The 23,610-nt window shown below is 42.0% G+C and overlaps 1 protein-coding gene across 5 annotated transcripts in view; it reads left to right on the plus strand.

The window, feature by feature from the left end:
* The window catches only part of DOK5 (docking protein 5), a 152,254-nt gene that overhangs the window by 105,942 nt on the left and 22,702 nt on the right, over positions 1-23,610 (plus strand). For all 5 annotated transcript variants that reach the window (XM_070589600.1, XM_070589602.1, XM_008530832.2 and 2 more), the window contains exon 6: positions 9,870-10,005. In XM_070589600.1, the coding sequence (XP_070445701.1) occupies positions 9,870-10,005 (136 nt within the window). The remainder of the gene's footprint in view (positions 1-9,869; positions 10,006-23,610) is intronic.

Raw genomic sequence — 23,610 nt, forward strand, 5'->3', positions numbered from 1 at the left:
AGTATACAATACAGGGTTTTTTTGTTTTTGTTTGCTGAAGAAGACTGGCCCTGAGTTAACATCCGTGCCCATCTACCTCTACTTTATATGTAGGACGCCTGCCACAGCATGGCTTGCTGAGCAGTGCCATGTCCGCACCCAGGATCTGAACCAGCTAACTCCAGGCCACCAAAGTGGAACCTGCGAACTTAACGGCTGTGCCACTGGGCTGACCCCTACAGTACAGTATTTTTAAGCATAGTCACCGTACTTTATATCAGATCCCTAGAACTTAGTTATCTTCTAACTGGAAGTTTGTGCCCTCTGACCGATATCTCTACGTTTTCCCTGCCTCCCAGCCTCCGATAACCACCTTTCTACTCTCTGGTTCTATAAGTTTGGTTCTTGAGATGCCACATATCAGTGAGATCATACAGTATTTGTCTTCCTCTGTCTGATTTCTTTCACTTACTGTAATGCCCTTAAGTTCCATCTATGTTGTCACAAATGGCAAAATTTCTTTCTTTTTATGGCTGAATAATATTCCATCATATGTATATGCCACATTTTCTTTATGCATTCATCCATTGATGGACACTTTGGTTGTTTCCATGTCTTGGCTACGTAAATAATGCTGCAGTGAACATAGGGGTGCAGATATCCCTTTGAGACAGTGATTTCCTTTCCTTTGGATATATACCCAGAAGTGGAACTGCTTGATCACATAGTAGTTCCATTTTTAATTTTTTGAAAAACCTCCATACCATTTTCCATTGTGGCTGCACCAATTTACAATCTCACCAATAGTACACAAGTGTTCCCTCTTGTCCCTATCCTTGCCAACGCTTGTTATCTCTCATCTTTTTCATAACAGCCATTCTAACAGGTGTGAAGTGATATCTCATTGTGGTTTTGATTTCCCTGATGATTAGTGATGTTGGGCTTCTTTTCATGTACCTGTTGGCCGTTTGTATGGTGTGGCCATCTTACTGTAGGTGATGGACCACTAGTGGGTGTGACCGTTTTATGTGTGATGGTACCTCAGAATTCTAGAAAGGACTGGTAAAAATTCATCATTTCTTCTTCCATCAAATATTCACTGACTGCACTGTAAGAGCTTGGTGTGGTTCCAAGCACTGTGGATATGGCAGTGTAGAAAATGTACAAGAGGTCTGTCATTATGAAACTTACTCTATAGATGAGAAAGGATTCACACAATAACAAACATTAAAAAAAGTAAAGTAGATGTTAGATTGTGTAAGGCCCACAACAAAAATCAAGTTGTTTAATATAAAGTGCCAAAGGAAGCCTGCAGTTTTAAATAGGGTGAGCGGGACTGGCTTTGCTGAGTCAGTGATGTACGATCCTACAAGAGGTGAGAAAGTGAGCCATGTAGGAATTAGGGGGAAGAGCATTCTGGCCAGAAGAAGGAGCCTAGGAAAAGATGCTGAGAGAGAAGTGTACCTGGAGTGTGCCAAAAAGCCAGGAGGCTGACGTGACTGGAGCAGAATAAATGAAGGAGAAGCAATGTATGATAACGGTGGAGATACAATAGCATCAGGACATGTGGGACTTGAAGGCCGTTGTAAAGAATTTGGCTTTTAGTCTTAGTCAGATGGGAAGCCACTGGGGGCTGCATAGAGTTGGACAACTACAAAGTTTGAAGGAACAGTTCCCAAAACTTTCCTCATTTCTAATACCAGTTGCAAGTTCAAAGGTTCCCATAACCACCTGAGTTTAATAATTTGCTAAAATGACTTATGGAGCTCCCTGAAAGCTGTTAAACTCATGGTTATAAGTTGTTACAGCAAAAGGTACAGATTAAAGTCGGCCATGGGAAGAAGTGCATGGGATGGGGTCCAGAAAAGTAGAAGATGTGGAGATTCTGTTATCCTCTCCCCATGGGGTCAGGACAGTGTTAATTTCCTCATGACAATGTGTGACAATACACAGAGGCTTGCCCACTGGGGAAGCTGTCCTGAGACACAGCATTCAGAGTTTTTATTGGAGCTCCATTACATGTATGATTGATGGATTCATTGACTGCCCACGTGGTTGACCTCAGTCTCTAGGTTGACTGATACCATGTGCCCCAAAGCCCCCCTAAATCATGCTGTTACTATGTGGCTAGCCCAAGAACCCGATGCAAACAAAAATTACCTCCCAGGTAATTGCCATGGCAAAGGCCAGACCTCTTTTTGGCCAGGATTAAATTCTTTACTACACAGGGAGTGTTAAGCAAAGAAGTGACATGGTCTGAGTTTTTTTTACCAGACTCCCTCTGGCTAACACCAGTTAGCTGGGTATTGTAGTTCTTACGGTGAGGACAAGATTGGCTGCAAGCATGTTGGGAACAGTGAACACGGGCTTAAGTGTTTAGACATTGACATGTTTTGAAGCTAAAACCAAAAAGATTTACTGACTGATTGGACGCGGGTTAGGAGAGAAAGAGAGGTGTTCACGGCCCGCCGTCAGCAGCTAAAACTGTAGAGAAAGGGGCAGAGGGCTGGGCCGAAGGTGATCTGGCTTCAGTTTTGAATATGTTAACTCGAAGGCTCGGCCAGCAATTTCCCTCTCTGCTAAACTGACTTTTCATCCTGTCTGGGGTTAGTAAAGCAAGACCTCGTGTTTGGGTTTAGAAACTGTGAAAAACACTTCAATTTCCGACCACTGCATATGAAGTCCTAGAACAGGAAGTCTAAGTGAAGACACTTCTTTTACAGAAGGAGCTAGACTAGGTCATGGCATAAGATGAGAAAGGAAAAAGGAAGAAACAAGCAATCTTTATTTGACTTTATTTCCATGTTAAGTGATTAGGAACAGAGACGATTAATAAACTAGCACTGTCTCTTATACGAGCCATGTTCTATGACTTCAGATAATTTTTGTTTTCACAAACCTTGAAGTCCACATATATAACGATTAGCTTTTGTATCTAACATGTGATAACAATGGCCTCAGTACACATTTAGGAGAACTCTCTTAGGAAATCTGATGACATCGCTGGTGAAAGCTTCGGAGAAAGGACAGCGTGTGGCAATGAACGGTCTGAACTGGCACCTTTGTCTTCATGCTGCTCACTCATCTAACAAGCTTTATATCCTATAAAGTGTGGCTAACACTCCAGAACAGACACGGTGTACTTCACTGGAGCTAGAGAAACAGAACATTCAATTTTTTTTGCATCATAGTGTTTATTTAATGAAAGCTGATTCTTTTCTTAAAGGGAGACTCCTATTTCTGAGTTCGCGTTTTCATTCTCAAGGAAGAGGTTTATGTTATTCTGTTTCACACAGTCATTAGCCTCAAACATAAGCTCTCCCCCAACCACACACATTCCATTCTCCTGCATCCTAGTCTTGCCTCCCCATTGCTCTGGGAGGCAGCTGCCCACACTCCCTTCAAGGCAAAGATGTGGTTATGCCTCCCTCACAAAGTTTTCCCCGAGAACCCCCGTCCTCATTGGCCTTGACACTTACAGAGTTAAAACAACAAAACAAAAAATCCTAAGTAAATGCTGACTTGAGGTCAGATCCTTTGCTAAATACAAAACGCCATTTCCCACCACCCTGTGAGGTTCGGTTGATGCTATTACTCACATTTGAAATATGAGGTCACTGAAACTTGGAGAGGTCAAGGAACTTGCCCAAGGTCATGATTCCAGTATAGGAGCGAGCGGGATTGAGACTTCCCATCCACCACATCCCCCAGAGCAGGGCTCCAGGAACCGCACTGGGTGTCCCAAAATGTGGGATGATCTTGGGCCATTTGAGGCATAACGTTAAATAAATGTGACTCTTACCATGAGAAAGTCATTTTCTTCTCAATTGCCTTTTTGATCCTTCTGATTAAATTATAGAGAAACATTTCACTTGGGCGTTGGCATGTTTTGAAAGACGTCTTCTAACCCTTTCTAATTTACCTGTGTTACCAGCAAGTGAGCAAACTTCCAGCTCAGATCTTTGACAAGAGGACCTAGACAGAGTTTAATAACATTATTTTGGTTTGACTGTGTTTATTTTCATGCCTGCTTTCAATTTATGGCTGAGCATACTGGCTTTTGATATTGATTTGATGATGCCATTTACAATACATTTGTTTAAGGGGGAAAAAGGAGTTGATTAAAAAATATTAAATAGGCAGCACAAAGGTTTAACAAACAAAGGAAAGTTGTCTGTGAGTGACTGATGTTCCCAAGAGCTGTCCTGTGCTCGGAGGCCTGAGTGGCACAGTGGTACATCACATAGTGCCTTATGTTGATTCCAGCATCTCACCCTACTGGTCGCATAAAGGACGGGGAAACCATCATGGTAGTAGCTGGCCTAGATTGCGCTGACCTTCAGCATGCCCCACTCCCAGCACACACACACGGCACTAGGAGAGTTAATTGCCACCTTCTCTGAAGCTGAGATCACAACCAGACAGTGATGCCAAAGCTTGGGACAGGGAAGACAAGTACAGGATGCGGTCTTTACCCGACCTGGACACAGTCTGGAGTGAAGCAACAGCGCCCCGAACCCAGAAGCTGCCTTGTATATGATAAGCCTCTTTCCCATTTAAGTGTGAGTCAGATTCTCCCTCATCCTCTTGTTTCAGGCCCCCCAACAAAGAATGATCCGGCCGTGTCAATACTGCTGATGTCAATTGTGTCGATGTAGAGAACACTTGTCCTATATTATAAGCTCCTTACGGACCCCTTCTCAGATTTTTCTTCAAAATGAAGCTACTTGATCCCCTGTGCTTAAGCCTCTTGTTTGCTTCCTTTTGTGTTTCTGTGTGTGTTTTATTGTCATAGTGCCTTTGGCATCGCCATAGCCGCAGCTGGGGGAGGGGTCGTGCTCCATTTATTCCGACTGGATTTGTAGCTCGCCTCGCTCTTATAGACAAAAGAATGTCAACATTCTGTGGTTTTTTTGCTCTCAGTTTTGTGTCCCTCTCTGCAAGGTGCTTCTGATCTGTTTCTTTCAGGTTGTTGGCTTCCTAATTTTCTTCTTTACTATCTAATCCTGACCCCACCCCTCTTCCCAGCTCTTCCTTTCCTTTCTTAATTGCTCCTCTGACCAATGTGGCTCGTTCCACCAATAGATTATTCCTGGACCCGTTCACATAGGAAAGTCTTGTCTAACCAAATAAATGATAAACTCCTCAAAAAAAGCCCATGTTTTTACCTTTGTTTATACCCGTCACAGCAGCTATTATGATTTGTTAGTCTAAGTACCGTGGTCTTTCAATTATAATATGTAATCGTAAATGTAAAATTCAACATTGATTTAACAACCACGTCTGCAGGGCTAGAGAGAAGAGGAGAGTACCTCAAATAGACATGTTGAGGATAAGATACATCCTGCTTTTGGCAATGTCCAAATATTCTAAACAGATACACGTACACACACACGAACATGCACAAAATATGTCTTGCAAGTGAGAAAATATGGAACTGACTGGCTTTCTCATCTCATAAGTTTACTTACTAATACTGTCCATCTTGAGATAATTTATTTCCATCCAAAATTCAATTCTATTAGTATACATTGGTGTGAAGTGTCATTGGCAAAGAGAGGGAACAGAGTTTCTGAAGTTGGGCACTCGGTGCCTGTGCAAACTGTTGCATCAGGTGGTGACTAACCAATAGGGAGAAGCATCGTCACAGAACACGCATGCTCGGTTCACGCACTCCTGGCACCTAGACTTCCTTCCTCCCGCCCTCTTCCCAATGTGTTGGAGTCACTTGATTTTGTCCCGCCTCAAGGCATCCTATGTGCAGTTACTTGTGTTAGACTGTTCTTCCGGCTTTCTCTTCTGAACCACTCTCCTCCCCAGGGTGGCTCAATCAATCCCCAATTTGAATAAAACTTGCTCAGGGAAACCTGAGTCAGGTACGCACTTACACCTTTTCCTAGCACTTCCTGCTCTTTCACAAGCCATTCTGCAGTTATTCATGAAGCACCCAATATAGGCCACTGGTGGAAAAGCTAGGAATAACTCAGAAAAAAATCTCTGTCTACATGGAGCTTACCTTCCAGTGGAATAATGGAAGTGCACATTAAGTAAAGATTTACTTTGTGCATCTACATATCATATGTAATACTTTCAATATATCTGGGTGACAGTTACTATCATTCTATTCATTTTACAAATGGAAATGCAGCCTTAGGAGGTCACACAGCTGGTAAGGGGCGCTCCCAGTCAGGCAATGTGGAGCCCATGTCTTGACTCTTGTTTCACTCTGCCTTCATATGTATTTGTTGTGTGCGTGAATGAGTGAATTTCCCAATACTTTCTGAGCTCTTGATTTTCTTCTGGATTCTTGACCAGTTGCATAATCCATGGTTTGGAGTGACAGGCATATCATTTCGGCAAAATAATTATTGGGAGATTCAAAACTAAGTGTATCTCTATGGCCACAATGTTGTTGTATCTGAATCCTTATGTTTACAAAGGATGTAGGAAAGGTCCAACTTAAACTCATTATTTTACCTTTTCTGGGTTTCTAGCCACTGGTTTCTGTTAGTGTAAGTCCATAAGGAAAGAGTGCTGGGGCTTTTGGGACCACTTCGGATGCTGGAAAAGTGTCCAAGGCAAAAGTCAATGGGTAAGGAGAAAGAAAGGAATCGGAACCATCAAAGTAAAAATGTGTATGTGCACTTATGCTGTGGGTGAACCCATTAGAACGTCTTTGTTCTGCGTTGTGTTTTCTCCGGAGATGAGAAGCAGATGTGGCTGTATTAGGTTATGCAAGACCATTAGGCTATTTAATGTGCTTTTCTTTGTGCTTCTTCTTTCCTTTTTTCTTTTCTCCTATTTTCTCCTTACTTGCCTTGGGAAGTTTGCCCATTATATTATTTTGACAAAGGCCTGTAGTAACATTTTTAATGGGTTATAAAGCTGCTTATGAAACAGTACCAAACAAAGCCATTGGGAGAGGTGAATGAAATAAAAGAACTTGTGGGCAGAGGTCAGAAGAGACCTTATGGAGGAGCATCTGAAGGCCAATTTTTGTTTATTATCAACTTCCTCGGTCATGCCATCCTACTGAAGGACGTGTGCTTTTGAACAGCATGGACAAAAGTCCCAACAATTCAACCTGAAGGCCTAATTTCTGTTCTATTTAGAGCTCTAAAGAGTGCATTTAGTCTCTAGTGCAAACTGGTGGCCTCTTGGCCAAATCTGGTCCATAGAGATATTTTAGCCCCCTCAAATTTAGAAAAAAAAAAGGAATAAGTTGCCAGCATTAAAAGTTCAGTTTCTTTCACATCAAAATGAAGATTTCTGGCTTCTCTTAAACGATCAGAAGCTATGGCTATGTTGGGCTCCCATCCTCCATATGGATCCTGACTGGGGCTGCCTGGTGGCCGCTGTTCATTAGCCACGCTTCCTCTGCTCTTTGTTGTGGTGCGTCTGAGCCCCTTTGTCCATTAACCTTCTTTGGGAAACCTTGGTGGGATTGAAGGTTGTGACTCCTGGTCCTTTCTGTAAGTGGTAAGTGGTGTGTTTGTGAATGTGTGTGAGAGTATGTTTGAGTATGTGTGAGTACACGTGCTTTCAGATCCTCACATGGAGGCTAGGGGAGTCTGTGTACTTTGAAAAAGAATACTTAATACTATAATTGTTTTGAATTCATTTGTTTTTCATTACAATAATTATTTAGAGATTCAAATGTCATTAAAAGAAGGTTGCGGATTCATTATGTTAATCAAATGCAGACATTGGATAAAAGAGTGATTTTCAAAGAGTAGATGTTGCCAATTAGTGGGTCAGAATATAGCTTAAGCATTTCACCATCAGCATTAAAAATCAAATAGAATAGAAAATAACAACATGTTATAAATTGATGATGGATAAAAAGAAGGCTAGACATATACTGGGTCACAATCGAAACCAAATTTATTACTGGAGATTGCAGTTACAAAAACTGTAAAAGCTACTAGATTGTCAAGTTTGAGAAATGCACTTGCAGCATTTGATATTAATCCATCATCCTACAAGTGTTTCTGAGTACAGGTACCTTCATCCTTTCTGGAAACAAGGTTGACACATAAGTAAGTAAATCAACAATGATCTCCACCCTCAGGGAAACAGGCCTCTTCTTCCTCTTAAAGAATTAATTGAGGTTACTTCCTCCTCTTAATGAATTATATTCCCATATTTGATGGAAAAAAGGTGTGTGAAAAACATAAGACCTTGCAGAATTAGGTGACAAGTGGTAGAGTCAAAAATTTAGTGGTGGCCTAAATAAAAAGGGGGATAGCAGCGAGGGTTGAAGTATTTTAGGAAATCTTCAGGAAGGAAATGGGACTTGAGTGAAAATGCTTTGAATTTTAGTTTTTAGTCCTTCATTGGATTAGCATGACTTAATAATTAAAATCACGTGATCAACCTCATGAGCTAGTTCTTTATATTAGCTTATTGAAAGAGCCATTCGTTTTTTTCTTTCTTCTTTTCACGTAGCCCGTATTAGTGAAATTTATCAAGGCAGGTTTTGACTGATGACATTCGCCAGGCCACATATGCGGAAAACTGTCATATGGCCTTGGTATTGGGCCAAGTGTGAAAAATTAGATATGGATAAATCCTCCTATTTTTACTGCTTTAATTGCATAGACTGGGGTACATGAAATAATTAACAGGGTTTTGGGTTGGAAATTTGCTTGGTTTCCATGTTGTGTTAAACATTTCTGTAGATTTGAGCAAAACTCAGGCACTAAAGCCAGTATTCAATTTTTCAGCGAGAGGTTCTAAGATGGAAGGAGTGGAATTGTGTCAGAATCATTAGGTTCTTTAAAACAAAGAAACAAAAACAACCTCTTAGTTTACTGTTGATATATGTATGTATCAAAATCAGAACTTTAAAAAAATATACTTGCACATAATTTTGTCCAAGTTCTTTAAAAATATTGTCATTAAATATATTTGGTAACTATATATAATTATATATAAACTATATATATAATAAAATATGCTTAGTAATTAGAACACTTTTATTTGGTTCTTGCCTAATTGTGTGTACTAATCCCCCCTTATTAATGGAATTCTGTTCTGGTTTTTTTTTTTCTTTCTGCTGAGGAAGATTTGCCCTGAGCTAACATCTGTGCCCATCTCCCTCTATTTTGTATATGAGTCACCACCACATCATGGCCACTGACGAGTCATATTGGTCCACACCTGGGAACCAAACCCAGGCAGAGGGAGCTGAACGTGCCAAACTTAACCACTAGGACACAGAGCCAGCCCCCATTTCCGTTTTTTAACAGTCTACGGTAGAGATGATCTTCTCTTTAATCCTTAACATTAATTGTGAAACCTGTATAGCGTTCCTTGAGGAACTTCTGTTATGTTCCACACATTAATTCAGCAGTCGTACTCATTTAAAAAAAAATTCTTAGCTGAGTTTGATCCATCACAACCTGGAGTAAAATTTGATCTGTGATTTTGGAAATGAAAGAATCCTTAAAGCCATTCTCTGTAAGGAAAATTAGAGCAGAATGTGAGAGTCACAGAATCCTCCTTTCTCCTCTGAGCTGAATGGCGTCGCTTCTGATTCACAGACTATAATGAGAACGCAGTTGCACAGGTAACCTATTTGAGAGTGGTAAGGCCAAGTACAGGGATTATACTAAAAATCGAGAAATAGCTTTTTTATTAATCTTCCACTTCGCTTCTTGACAAAAACATTCAACACTGTGTTATCCTAAACTGATTGGTTCCCTGCCCATATTAATAACAGTTAATTGGAAGTGTTGATTCCAGTTAAGTTTGTTTACTACATGTGAACAAGAATCCTAACCTCATACAAAATAAACGGGCCTAGTCTCATGGACTATTCTAGGCTCTCAGTGCCTTGAGTGTCTAGGAGCTGGGTTTTCAGCAGCCTTTTGTTTTTGTTTTCACAGGATGTGTGAGACTGGTGAAGGGCTGTTTATTTTTCAAACTCGAGATGGGGAGGCCATCTACCGGAAAGTGCACTCTGCTGCCTTGGCCATAGCTGAGCAGCACGAGCGCTTGCTACAGAGCGTGAAAAATTCAATGGTACGTGTGGCATTTCTTCCTATGACCCAGTGTATACAACTATAGAATGCAACCTTGGAATCTTTCTGCTGAAAAACATGGCGAGCATTATTTGAGCAGTTGGTTTACTCCTGTAGTCAGCAATGGTTTCCTTGGATTAAACGCCATTCTCGGAAAGCCCAAAGCAGCCAGTTAGTAACACAGTAACCATACTTTCCTGTTTATCTCCTTTGTGCCTCAATCATTATAAATGTGTGTTTGTCTTAATCAGTTTGGGCTCCTGCAACAAATATAGACTGGATGGTTTATAAACAACAGAAATTTATTTACTTCTCACTAGGAAGCTGGAAAGTCCAAGATCAAGGTGCCAGCAGATTCATTGTCTGGTGGGACCCACTTCTGGATTCGTAGATGGCTGTCTTTTCTCTGTGTCTCACAAGACGGAAGGGGTGAGAGGGCTCTCTGGGGTCTCTTTTATAAGGGCGCTAATCCCATTCATGAGGGCTCTGTCCTCATGACCTAATCGCCTCCCAAAGGCCCCACCTCCTATACTGTCACCCTGGGGGTTAAGATTTCAAGATAGGAATTTAGGGGGGGAGCGTAATCATTCAGTGCATTATAGTGAGTGTGTACGTTAAAATCAATTTGGATGTGTATGGACATCTGTAGACACAGCTATGTGGATTATTTACCTGTAGAAGTATGTTTATAGCTGTATCAGAAGTTATCATTTCAAATGTCAACAGCGACCAGAAAGAAAATGTGAGAGAGAGGGCTGAAGGGAAACTGGAGTGAAGTGTGAGAAGCCCAAGACTAGACAGCTCTTGACATGAGATTATGGCCTCCATGTAGGAGATTTCTTGATTTTTTTCCAGAGAAGCAAAGGATTTGAGTCCGTATATAATATCTTCTAGTTTATAACTATTGGAAGTTAATTTCATTTAAAACCAACAACAAAACAGTAATGCTGTGGGCCAGATAAGATCTGTCTATAGACCCCATCCTGCCCGCAGCCACACATTTGCCATGTCTGGTTGATAAACCTTCATAGTCATCAATGTATAAAGACACCACAAACAAATACACATGAGCATATGTAAATGCTCTCTCCGAACACCTACTCTGTTCACTGCATTGTGCTAGGGACTGCGACCTGTACAGAGAACTAGGATTCATGTGTTTCTCCTTTAAGAAGAATACATTCATGAACTCTTGAATGGACAACAGTTAAATAATGCAAGTCATGCATTGTGGCTGCAAACAACATGCAAAGAGCTTCACATCTGGAATGAAATCTGTAAAACCAAGAGGAGCTGGGTTAGCATGGGAAGAGTAGGGTAGTTTGAAACTGCCTGATTTAAACACGTAGGATGGTTGGCTTTAAAGAGGGGGAAAAGCATGCCAGTAGTATGATCTATACCAAAGCAGCCCCAGATTATTCCCAAATGACTTATGCATGCAGTGCCCTGGAATTTTAGAGCAGGGATCAGCAAAACTTTCTGTAAAGGGCCTGGTAGTAAATACTTTAGGCTTTGTAGCCTGCGATGGTCTCTGTTGCAACAACTTAGCTCTGCTGTTGTGATGCAAAAGCAGCCACAGGTAAAGCGTAATCAAATGGGTACGGCTGTAGTCCAAAAAAGACCCGTATTAATGGACACTGAAATTCAGATTTCATGTAATTTTCACATATCATGAAATAGTCTTCTTTGCTTTTTCCCCCAACTATTTAAAAATGTTCTTTTTGAACTAATGCAGCATGGTTTCCGTAACTCCATATGCTTACCAATTCTGGATATTGCAATAGAGATAGATAAATGAGTGAATGGATAGATGAGAGGATGGGTGAAAGATAGATAGATAGATAGATAGATAGCTGTAAAGTAGAATTCAAGTCACTTCAATCCTACAAGGCAACATGTCATTGCGTTAAAGTTGTGTAGCTATCCCATTAGATGCCTTTAAACATCTGAAGAAGTTCTTCCAAGAGTACCTTATTGGTAAAACCATCAATTAGCATAAGTTGTTTTGCACTTGAAAGGCGGGTTCTGCACACACACGTTTTTCCGTTTACAACCCTCTCATAACTTTCGCTAAAATTAATCAGGAATATGATTAATTCGTTGAGATCATCCCTTTGCAAATTTAACTGGAAAATAATGTTTGCTCTTAATTTGCTGTATGCTTAATGAGTTCTACAAAATGAATGTGATTTTAAAGCCACAACATCCTGTTTTAGGTGGAAATGAGTAAGCTTCAAAATGGGATCTGGCTTTCAAAGAGGTTAAACTGGGGATGGTGAAATGCTGAAACTCAGTGCACTTGGATCAATCCCTGATTAGGGGAGGAAAGAGATACCAGGTTAAAATGAAACAAATGAAACTGGCTTACCCTCCCTGGCTTACAGTTTTGAGTTTTCTGGTGATTGGATCCACACAGATCTGGCTATATTCTCATCTAGGCATTGCCTTTATGTCACTGCTGGCTTGGTTCTCTGAGGGAGCCAATGTCACAAATGGAGAAAGATGGTGAAGCTAACCTCTGGGCTTAGCCTCGTTATTAGGAAGCCCTAACCCACTGTAAGCTGCCGCTGTTGTGAAACTTCCAAGACCACAAGTACAGACAGAATGCCTCACTGTGGGACCCACGCCACTGTGAAGTTGTAACCTTGAGTGAATTGGTTTGGATCAGACTTGTGACCCTGAATCCCAGAGGTCAAAAAGAGGAGATTTGTTGATCAGGGAATAAAATGATAATAATAATAATAATTGTGGTAGGCTAAATAATGGTTTCCCAAAGATGTCCACATCCTAGTCTCTGGAGCCTGTGAATGTTACCTTACATGGCAGAAAGGTTTCTGCAAGAGGTGATCAAGTGAAGGCTCTTGAGGTGGGAGATCATCCTGGATGATCCAGGTGGGCCCACTGTAATCACCAGGGTCCTCATAAGAAGCAAACGGGAGGCGTCTTCAGACAGAAGGTGATGTGATGATGGAAGCAAAGAACAGAGAGAGAGAGATTTGAAGATTCTAGGCTGATGCCTTTGAAGGTGGAAGAAGGAGACGTGACCATAGAATGTAGGTGGCCTCTAGAAGTTGGAAAATACAAGTAAACGCCTTTTCCCTTGGAACCTCCAAAAGGAACCAGCCCTGCTGACAACTTGACTTTAGCCCACTGGAACTGATTTTGGACTTCTGGCCTCCAGAGTTTTAAGAGAATAAATTTGTGTTATTTTAAGCCACTAAATTGTGGTAATTTATTACAAGAGCTGTAGGAAACTATACAATAATAATAAAAATGTATCATATCTCTACTCTGTAACAGGCAACATTTTAAAGAATTTCTTTATACTTTCTAATCCTCATAATGACCCTTGGATTGAAGGCCCAAGGCCACCAGCTTGGAAGTAGTGGGGCTCAAATTTGGAGGAGGCGTGCTGAGATAACCCCACTTTATGCCTTATCTCTGAATCAACCCCTAAACATGTTTTCTTTGCCCTGCATGAGATTAGCTCACTGCCATTCTAAAAACTCCAAATTAGTGGCCAACATTTAAAAATTAAGAGGTTTCACATAAAACTCAGACTTCTGTATTATCTTGAAAAGTGAAAAGATCTGGCAACACTCTTCTCGCATCCCCACATGGCAACAGTCAGATGTGTCCAGTAGTGTCTGCCCTCTTTAGATAGAATAGGGACCCTCACATCTCCACAGTCTCTGCCTCTCTCTGTTGTTACTCTCAGCCAGTGGTCCTTCTCTGGGCAGTGGCTACCCATGCTGTGGCCAATTCATGTCTTGCCTACATTACTACATGTTTTAACTTTTTGTTGCTGTATAGCAAAGTACACAAACTGTACACTATAAAACAGTACACTGATTATCTCAAAGTTACTGCGGGTCAAGAGTTTTGACATGGCTTACCTGGGCCTCCAGCTTCAGTTTCTCATGAGGCTAAGATGCTCCAGTCTCATCCCAAGGTTAGACAGGGGAAGGATCCACTCACAAACTCACCTGGTTATTGATGGAATTTAGTTCCTTGTGGCTGTAGGATTGAGGGCCTCAGTTTCTTGTTGACTGTTGGATGGAGGCCATCCTTAGCTCCCAGAGGCCACCTTCAGTCCCTCGCTGCATGGGCCTTCCCAACAAAGCTGCTTACTTCATAGAATCCAGCAAGAGAGTCTCCTTGCAGGGTGGAAGCCACAGTCCCACGTATCATAGTCATGCAAGTGACATCCCATCTCCCTGTCATACTCTGTTGATTCAAAGCAAGTCACAAATGCTTCCCACAGTCGGGAAAGGGGACAGACACACAGGGCATGAACGCTGGAGGAGGAATCCTGGGAGCCACCTTAGGGTCTGTCCCCACACTGTGCAAACTTCTGGAATAATATTTATTTGGTGCTTTGATTTTGACTTTTAAATATTTTTCCTACTTTGTGGTGTTTGCTAATGATACCATTTGGTTATTGAACATCTGCTATATGCCAGGCTCTTTAGTAATAGCAGCCACTACCATTTATCAAACCTTCTACAATATACCTGATGTTTTCCTTGCTTTTTCTCTAATCACCACAGTAACTCTGTGAGGTAAATTCATTCATTCATTCATTCTCATTCATTTGTTCGTTCGAAAATGTTTATTGAGGACCGAATATGCTCTGATAATGTGCTCTAGGATATAGTGGTGATCAGACAGGTGAGGCCCATGCTCCCTGGGGCTTACAATTCAAGACAGTATTACTGATGGCCCTTGGCCTGGAAGGAATCACTCTCCCTTTCATATAGATGAGAAAACTGACGCTCAGAGTGGTTAAGTCACTTGCCTGCAGCCATAGAGCTCATTGCCAGTGGAGCCAAGAATGTAGGATTGTTCTATCTGGTTCCTAAATCTCTGCATCTGGCTACAATACCTTTCTCCCTTGAAGAGTTTTAAGGCTTTTTGTGTCCCTCCTATGTCTCCACTAAGAATAGTCATAGCGTTTTCAGATTACCTTGAATATCAGAGTACTTTTCAGAAATATCTATCAACTTAGAGTATATCTAAAAAAATCACTGTTAAAGAAATCCCACCTTTTTGGGTAGTTTGGGCACCTGGTCGCAATCTTGTATTTCATAATTCTTCTCTCGCCTCCTTGCTTTTTACATTCAGTGTGTTATTCATCTTCACTCTAAAGGATGCTAGAACAGGGAGTGGGGTTGGGCCTGGAGTCCCGGGGAGGGACTCACTGTTGAACGAGATGGGGCGGCAAGCTTGTTTGCCATCAGCTGCCAGCTGCAGCCGGAGAAGCTGCAGGGAGACCGTGGGGACAGCTCGGGGCTCCCTTGAGCAACTAGCTATTTTTGCCACCTTGGAGATCAGTGTCTATGACAAAGTCTAATTTTGGAGCAAGGAGTGGCGGTGTGTGGGATGTTCCTCATTCCACGTCCGGGCCTGTCACTTTTAGAATTTCCTTCAAGGCAAACGCGACAAGGTGGAGAATGACTGCAATGAAGAAGGCTCTCTCGGGGGCCACAGGGTGACATCTAGGCTCCTGGGTGACTTCTCCCTCATACCCTGGAGCTCTGACTGCACACAGGTTTGAGAGTGAAATCTGAACGACACTTTTTCACTCTTTCCACTTCATCTCCTCTTGTTTTTTGTTTGTTTAATTGATAGACTTACTTTCGAACTTAGTCTTGCAAATAAAATTTGCTAGTGAATTTGTAGAATTCAAGTGCAATTCGTCCACCATTCTGGAAGCCAAAATCATTTATGTTCAACCTAATTTAGAAAGCAATATGCTATGCAATCTTTTTTTTAAATATAGAGGAAATCAAAGAAATCATAGAATCGATTTCATTACTATTCAGATGCTGAAAGAGACCGTTGCCTGCTGGCGTTTTCTATGTATAAATACTCTTTTCACAACTCAACATCCTCCACTGTCTCACACCAAAACATGTTTTTACCTCTTCTGCTTATGGGTTGATTGGGTTAACCTATAGATTTTTTTTTTAATTGGTGTACTGATAAAGCAATTATTGGCTTTGTCCCCTTCTGAATTAAACCCTTTTTATATCCTGGTCTATTAATTATCATTCAAACTTCTTTTATCAAACACCTGTCTATTGCTTGCAAAGCAATATGGCAGGTCTTATGGAGAACATAAAATAAAACATAAAAAAAATCCTTTGCATTTTTAAAGGAGCTTCAAATTTAGATAAGGAGTTATGATTTATACCCTTCACATACGCAGCAATATAGTTCTGTGAGTCCAATTGATTGTGGTCTCATTAGAGGGCAATTTGTCCGTATTTATCAAAATTAAATTCACGCATCTCTTTTCTGAGCAATAGTCTTTCTAGGAATTTACCCCGAAGATAGACTAGCAGAAACAAAGATGGTGTGGACACAAGTGTCACTGGGGGGAGTGGTTCTTTATTCTTACACTAGATGTCTAACCAACATTTGCTGAGCCCTCCTCTCCACGAGGTGCTGGGGAAATGACTCCGGAGAAGAGGTTCCCATTCTTGGGGAGCTTATTTGTAATAACAGAAATAACTGGAGATGGCTTCAGTGTCCACCCAAAGGGGATAATTAGATGAATGATGGCAAGTGATGTCACAGGAAGTATACAAAGCAGCTCAGGAGCATGAAGAGTGCACCCTCGGTAATATCAAAGGTGTGTGGAGTAAATGAGGAAGAGGCAGCACGACAGGCCCACACGCACTTTGTAAGCACAGAAAGTGAACTTCCGGTGGGATACACACCTACCTGGGAATGTTGATTACCCTTGGGGAGCAGGACTGTGGTTTGAGGGTCTGGAAGGGACTGTATGTCTTTCTCTTCCATTTAATTTCTTTTAACCATGGCTACATAATTATATTTGTAGGAACAGAAACAATAGTTGAACTTCTGGCATATGGCAAACAACTGTTGCCACTGGTGGGGGAGACGGAGGATTCCCTCACTATGAATGCATAAAAATGTGTGATAAGAGATACTGATTTAAAAAAATATATGTTGTGGAGCTTAAAAGCTTGATAGGGAAATTTCCAGGTGCTAGAAATGGGGTTTCCAGTAAGTGGCAAGGGCATCTTTCTGGAGAAGGTTATGCCTGAGCTGAGTTTTAGGATGATCAACAGTTGCTACGTGTTACTGATGGTGATGATAATGTATCTGACATTTATTAAGAACTTGCTATGTGCCAGGCACTCCTCCAGGCACCAGACATGTATTAACATTTAATCTTCAACATGACTCTATTGACTTGGGAACTAATATCCATTTTTATGGCTAGGGAGTTCGAAGTGTGGACACACAGCTAGAAATGATGGAGCCAAGATTTAAATCCAGGTGTTGCTGGCTCCTCGGTCCACACTTTAGAAACCGTGCTGTCCTTACTCAGCTAAAATTAAATTAACTGAGTTAAGCCACAAAGCACTTCTCATGAATTCATTAGAAACTAAAAGAGGCTGAGTGGGATTAACCTACATCTAGGAACAGACATTTTAAGACAGACTAAACTGTTTGTTCAGACACGATAGATACTTCTGCAACTTAGCCTTCCCCCGTAAATTTGCTGTGACTTTTGTTTCTGTATATTAGGGGGGAAAAGTCATTTTCTGAGCATGTTCTTTTCAGTCGCTTGTAACAACATCATAACTTGCACCGTGCAATGGTTCTTTCATAGTTCTTTCAGCTGATTCATAAATGCTGCTGTCAGCTCCTGTAGCCTTGCTGTGGTCATCGTTTAGCTGGTGGCTGTGCCTCTACTGGAAAAGGAGACAAACTGAATGTTGCTAACAGGTTGTAGCTTTGTTTATAAGCTATAAAACTGGTATTAATGCTTGAGATGGTGGCTCCGTAAGTAGGCTGTAAGTTGAAAGCCTGATGGTGGCAAGACAGCAGGTCGTGACATAAACTGAAGATGTTCCCATGAGGGCAGAGGGTGCATCTGGTTGACCATATGGGCCATGGGGAGTAATGTAGTTTTCCCAGTGTCAATCATGGCAGAGAGGATAAAGATAGGAATGGTGATGAGGAGTGGGAGATGAATGGAGTCAGTTCAATACAATTTCTAATCTATTTTGAGAAGTTAGGAAATAAGTGCTTTATCCATCTCCACCAAAGGTTGACATACATTTTCTGCAAGGGCCAGATGGTAAATACTTTAGGTTTTGGTTCCTGCTGCTGTTTCTCTTCCTCCTCCTCCTCCACAACCTCCTCCTCTTTCCCCTCCTCTTCTTTTTTACTTTAAAAATGTAAAAACCATTCTTAGCTCTGGACCGTACAAACACAGGCCAGCAGGATTTGGCCTGCAGGTTGTAGTTCACTGTCCCCACTCTACACCCTGGTTTTTAGGCATTAGATACAAATGCAATTATTTTACCCGTCCCTGCCCGCCAAGCCACGTGGATTCACTTTTTCTCCTAGGAGTTTGCTGAAGGCAAAGCAATAATCTCAAATACCTTTCAGTAAAATCAGAGGCCACTTATGATCTTAACCAGAATCACTCATTTTAAGAGAGACCATAGGCATCATTCAGTAGGGGTTCCAGCTTTTGGCTGCCCCAGCAGACACATGCTCTGCCTTTTGTGGCTTTTTTTTCCCCATAATATTAAAGTGTTGGACGTGACCAGAATCTGATAACCCGAATGCAGCATGGAGAGGGCATTCAGAGGTGGCGCCAGGATGGATGGTTGTCACCAACTATGAAGCTTTTAGCATTTGGGGAGATACAGTGAGTTGTTTCTGCAGAACTGGAAATTAACCACTTAGTAGGTTCCTACCCAAATACTCATTGACCTGTCCCAGCATGAAAAATGCAAATCCTCCTCCATTATGCAACTAGCAAGGGGGAGGGGTAAAGTTATCCATTGGTTCAGCTTCAGGCAGTAAGAAATCTTAGGCCGATGTCTCAAGTGGCCAGACCAGGGAGAGGGAGTTAAGATCACCAAAGATTTAGAGGGCAGGTGTTGTGGGCTCGCACATGCACTCCACTTTTTGTTTGGTCTACAAGGTATTGGCACAGATGATATTTTTAAAAAATTAAATTAGTTCCCCATGTTTAAAATGGGAGGTTTCACACAAAATATGTAGTTCTATCTTTTGAAAAAATGAGAATATCTGGTAATACCATGCCTACCTGGGTTATAATGGAATAGCGACTACCATTTTGATATGGCGAATGGTCTTCAGTTTTTCATAATTCTTGTCATTTCTTGTTGTATTGACAACCAGGAGGTTTTACTCATTTATGCTCCCTGCACAACCCATGTTGGCATTCGGTTTGCAATCCCTAGTTTAGGGGAACAACACATACCTCTTGTGCTTTATATTTTTGCCAAGATATTTATTTCCCTGACATGGCTTTTCATTGAAGATTATGGCCATTTCCCTGGTAGCAAAAGGTGGCAGTTACTGGGGAAAATGTCGGGGTAGATGTACATCTGGGAGTTTATGATAGAAAATGCAAAACGTGTGTAAGCATGAGTATACATGGGGACCAAAGCCGGCTGTACAGTCAACATGTTACAGACAAGTAAACCAGGCTTTCGTAGTTTTCATTCAATAAGGCAAAAATTGCATGGTGAACTTTTAAAGGCTCTGTTATATATCATCAGAAGGGTGACCGTAGGAACTTTTTTCCCAGGTCGGACATTTTTGAGAGTGAAAGTTTAACCCTGTTTAGAGCAAGATTGGCTATGTCATTTGCAGGCCTGGTTCAAAATGAAAATGCAGGGTCTCTTGTTCAAAGATTAAGATTTTCAAGACGGTGATAGCACAGCATCAGACCAAGTGTGAGGTCCCTCTGAGCATGGGGCCCTGTGTGACTGGCCCTGATTAAGAGTTATGTGTAGATAACAGATGTAAACCAGGCATGCTGGATTGTAGAGTCACCCTAAACCAGTGGTTCTCAACGGGTAGTGGTTTTCCTACCGGGAGACATTTGACAGTATCTGGAGTGATTTTTGGTTGTCAACACTGGGTTTGGGGCAGGGGGGGGGGAATGTGCTACTGGCATCTGGTGGGTAGACGGGTGCTGCAAAGCCTCCTACAATGCACGGGACAGAAAGAGTGAACTGGCCCAGAAGGTCAATAGCAGGAGGTGGAGAACTCCTGGCATGAAGGTAGGGCAGGCCCTGCTGGAAGGCTGGGCCAGAATGTGATGGGCTAGGCTGTCTCGGGTTGCATGTCGCTTCTGAGCCACACGGCCCAGCCTCCTTTTGCCTTGTTTATTTCATGTGTCATGCGTGGGTGATAATAGGGTGTATGACTCACGATGTTGTGTGGTCCACATGAGCAAGGACACGTTAGGCACTGAGGAGGGACATAGTAAGATTCAACAAATGTGGGCTCTTTAATGAGTCCTGTTTACTCGCACAAACTGGTGTGAGCTGGGCTGGGAGAAAGATACTCACCTTGAAGCAGTGGGGATATGAGGGATATAAATGGGCGCACCAGGCCTCTGGGGGATGGGGCTGAGCACCGTTGTTTGGTGTTTTTTAAGACACTGATGGTGTTCATGTGAGCATGACAGTGTCAGATTATGAGGTAAGGCCCCTGTCTTCTCTGTGGGCTCCGGCAGGGCCTAGCACTCAGCAGGACTCCATAAATATGCACAGTTATACCCGCTCTGCAAAGCGAAGCTCAGGAAAACGAAGTACGGCGTATCTGCGTGGCCTAGACAATCTGCCCACCAACCCGCCACTCCAGAGTGAACCTAAGACAGGAGACACAAATCGTGCCTTCACTCACTGGACTCCGTTCCAGCATACGTGTGCCATCTTGTCACTAAAGCACCTGTTTCTATTGAGTTTGAGCCATTGAGTTTAAAGGTTCAACGTGACCTTATGGGATTTTTGCCTTATGCATTAGCTTCAAAAGCTGACCTCTGAGTAAGTGGCCATTCCACTGGAGGCTCTAAGCCACCAGAGGGCAGGGACTAGGCCCCATGTGTCTATAATAAGCTCATGGCCTGGCACAGGGCTTAATAAAGGTTTGTCAAATGAACAAAATAAGGATTGAATAGATAGTTTTATGAGTGCAGAGAAAAAGAAAAATGAAGCCAGAATACCCAATCCATTCCCTCCCAAGGCCAAAACAAGGTGCAGGTTCCAATCGAGTCCGCTTTAACAGGCCTTGGCAAACAGTCTTTGAGGATATCCATTTCCATGTACAGGTGGGGAGAGGATTTCCTTAGCAAGGAGGCATAAAAAGTTATCAGAAGCAAAGGGAGCAGTGATTTTTGTTTTATGCATGTGGCTGAGAATTCAGATGGCTCTGAATAAATTGATGCAAATCACTTTCATTCCCCGTGAAAATAACCGTTTGAGTGCATCTGGTGCTCAGCATAATGCTGCACTTGGAAATTTGGCCCCAAATGGTTGATTTCACTAACAGTCTGCTCTATCAAGGCCGCAAGTGACAAAGGAGGCATTGTTTTAGCCAGAGTTCTGCTCACCAAGTCGTGTCTCCACTGCATTTTTTCCTTAGCAGGAAAGCAATCTTTTTCTCCTATTCACTTTTTCTTTACTTCTCTCTCCTTTTTTTTTCTCGTAACGTTCAAGAAGTAAGCCCCTGCTCTATTTCCTTGACAGTTCAATAATATTCTGTGATCTCTTGTAACATTTTGATGAGAGGAGTACCCATCATTTTTTTCTCCATGTGTCAGAATAAGGGAGAGGAATTGGAGAAAGGAAAGATAGCTCGTTGGATGTTTCATGCCAAACATCTGTCAGAGCTGGAATCAGGGCCAGGCAGCCCGTGAGAGCAGGTTTCATTAGGCCGCCAGGGGAGACCACGTTTGGCAGATAGTTAATTTCCACTTGAGAGAAGGCCCCTGGGACAGTGGGGTTCCAAGGGTCTGGTGGAATCACTGGTAGATTCTGTTCCTCAAGATGGCGGGGGTGGCATTCCCATATCCTTGCAGCCTAGATTTTCGACCAGTTGCCATTTCTCTAAGCTTTGGAAATAAAATTCAGGTTCATTTTATCACTATGAACAGGATATGAACCTATTCTTAAAGGTCTTCATAACATCCTCAACACTTCCTGTGAAAAATACACAGAATTTTGATGTGAACTTTAGCTCTGGAGTAGGAGGCCAGGTCTTAAATCCTGGCTGGGCATCCTTACCAGCTCAGTGTCCTTGGGTAAGTCACTTCGCCACTCTGAGCATTTGTTTCCCCCTCTATAAAGGGAGGATTATATTACTACACACCTTACTGGATGGGGTAAGGCAAGTGATTTCTTGACATAGTGCCTGTCACCTACTCAATACAAATCAATCTGAGCCATTATTATTATTGACTTATAGTAGAAGAGGATGAAATGACAAGAGGATGGAAGATTTATGGGGGTTTCTCATTCACTTAATGATTCATTCGTTCAGTCAAGTCAATCAATTTGTCCATCAGTGTTTCAGTGTCATTCACCCACTTTTTCTTAAGTGCCTACCTTGTGCCAGGAATCCTGCCAGGCACTAGGTCTATGAGCACATACAAGGAATCTCCTCCGCCTGCAGGAAGGAAAGCTCTGCTGTCTTTTGTAGAGGAAGGAGCGCCATTGTGGAGGCAGATGGTGACGCGAGCTGAGCTGAGATTTAAAGCCATTCTTTATAAAGTCCTGGGGAGCCGAGGAACTGTGTTTTATTCATTTTTAAGTTTCCAGCCCCTGGCATAGTGCATGACTTATAGATGACGCCCAGAGTATATAAATGGATGCAAGGAGTGAGTGAATGAACCAAAGAATGCAGAGGGCAGAATTCATTGGAACGGGGAAGGGAAAAGGCAGGGCCGTCAGGCAGGGAATGTGTAAGCAGAAAACCACGTTAGGAGGCGCGGTGAAATTGAGGGATAATTAGAGTTGGAACGAGCGGCTCCAGCTGGCTCTGTGCTGAGCGTCTTCGTGCTTTATTTCGTTTAATTTTCACAACTATCCTTGGAGATAAGGATTGGTTTTTGAATCCTATTTAATTTATTTTTACATAGACCCATGTATGTAACATTTAACTAACCGCAAAAATATGATCATATAGATGGTTATTGGTATATATTTTTTTCTCTTCGCTATTTGTATGCATCTCCTTCCCTCCTTTCCCTTCATTAGCAACTCCTAAATCTTGTTAAGAAGTTCACACTTATCTTTCCATGTTTTCCTCTTTACCCTTTGAATCCTATACAGAAGTCTATGTATACATATACACGTAGATAGACACACGCACATAGATGTATACACATAATCAGTATTTGGGGGTCATTGTTGGTTTTACAAAATTGTAATCACATTGCACATTTTAAAAACTACCCCCCGGTTTTCTCATTCAACAGTAAATATAAATGCCTAATGGACATAGTTAAAAGTTACATGGGATAGGTCTGAATCAGGGGTTGGCAAACAACACCCCACAAGCAAAACCCAGCCTGCACCTGTTTTTGTAAGTAAGCTTTTATTGGAACACGGCGTCACCTGCATTGAAAAAAAAAGAGTTAATTAGTTGGTGCTAGAGACTGTATGGTCTGCAAAGCCATTTGCCATCTGGCCTTCGACAGAAAAGTTAGCTGACCTTGGTCTTATTCATGCTTTTTAATGGCTGCATAATATTTCAGGGTTTTGAAGTAAGATTAATGTATTAAGCCATCTATGGA

This window comes from Equus przewalskii, chromosome 21 (assembly GCF_037783145.1).
Source record: "Equus przewalskii isolate Varuska chromosome 21, EquPr2, whole genome shotgun sequence".
Taxonomy (NCBI): Eukaryota; Metazoa; Chordata; class Mammalia; order Perissodactyla; family Equidae; genus Equus; species Equus przewalskii.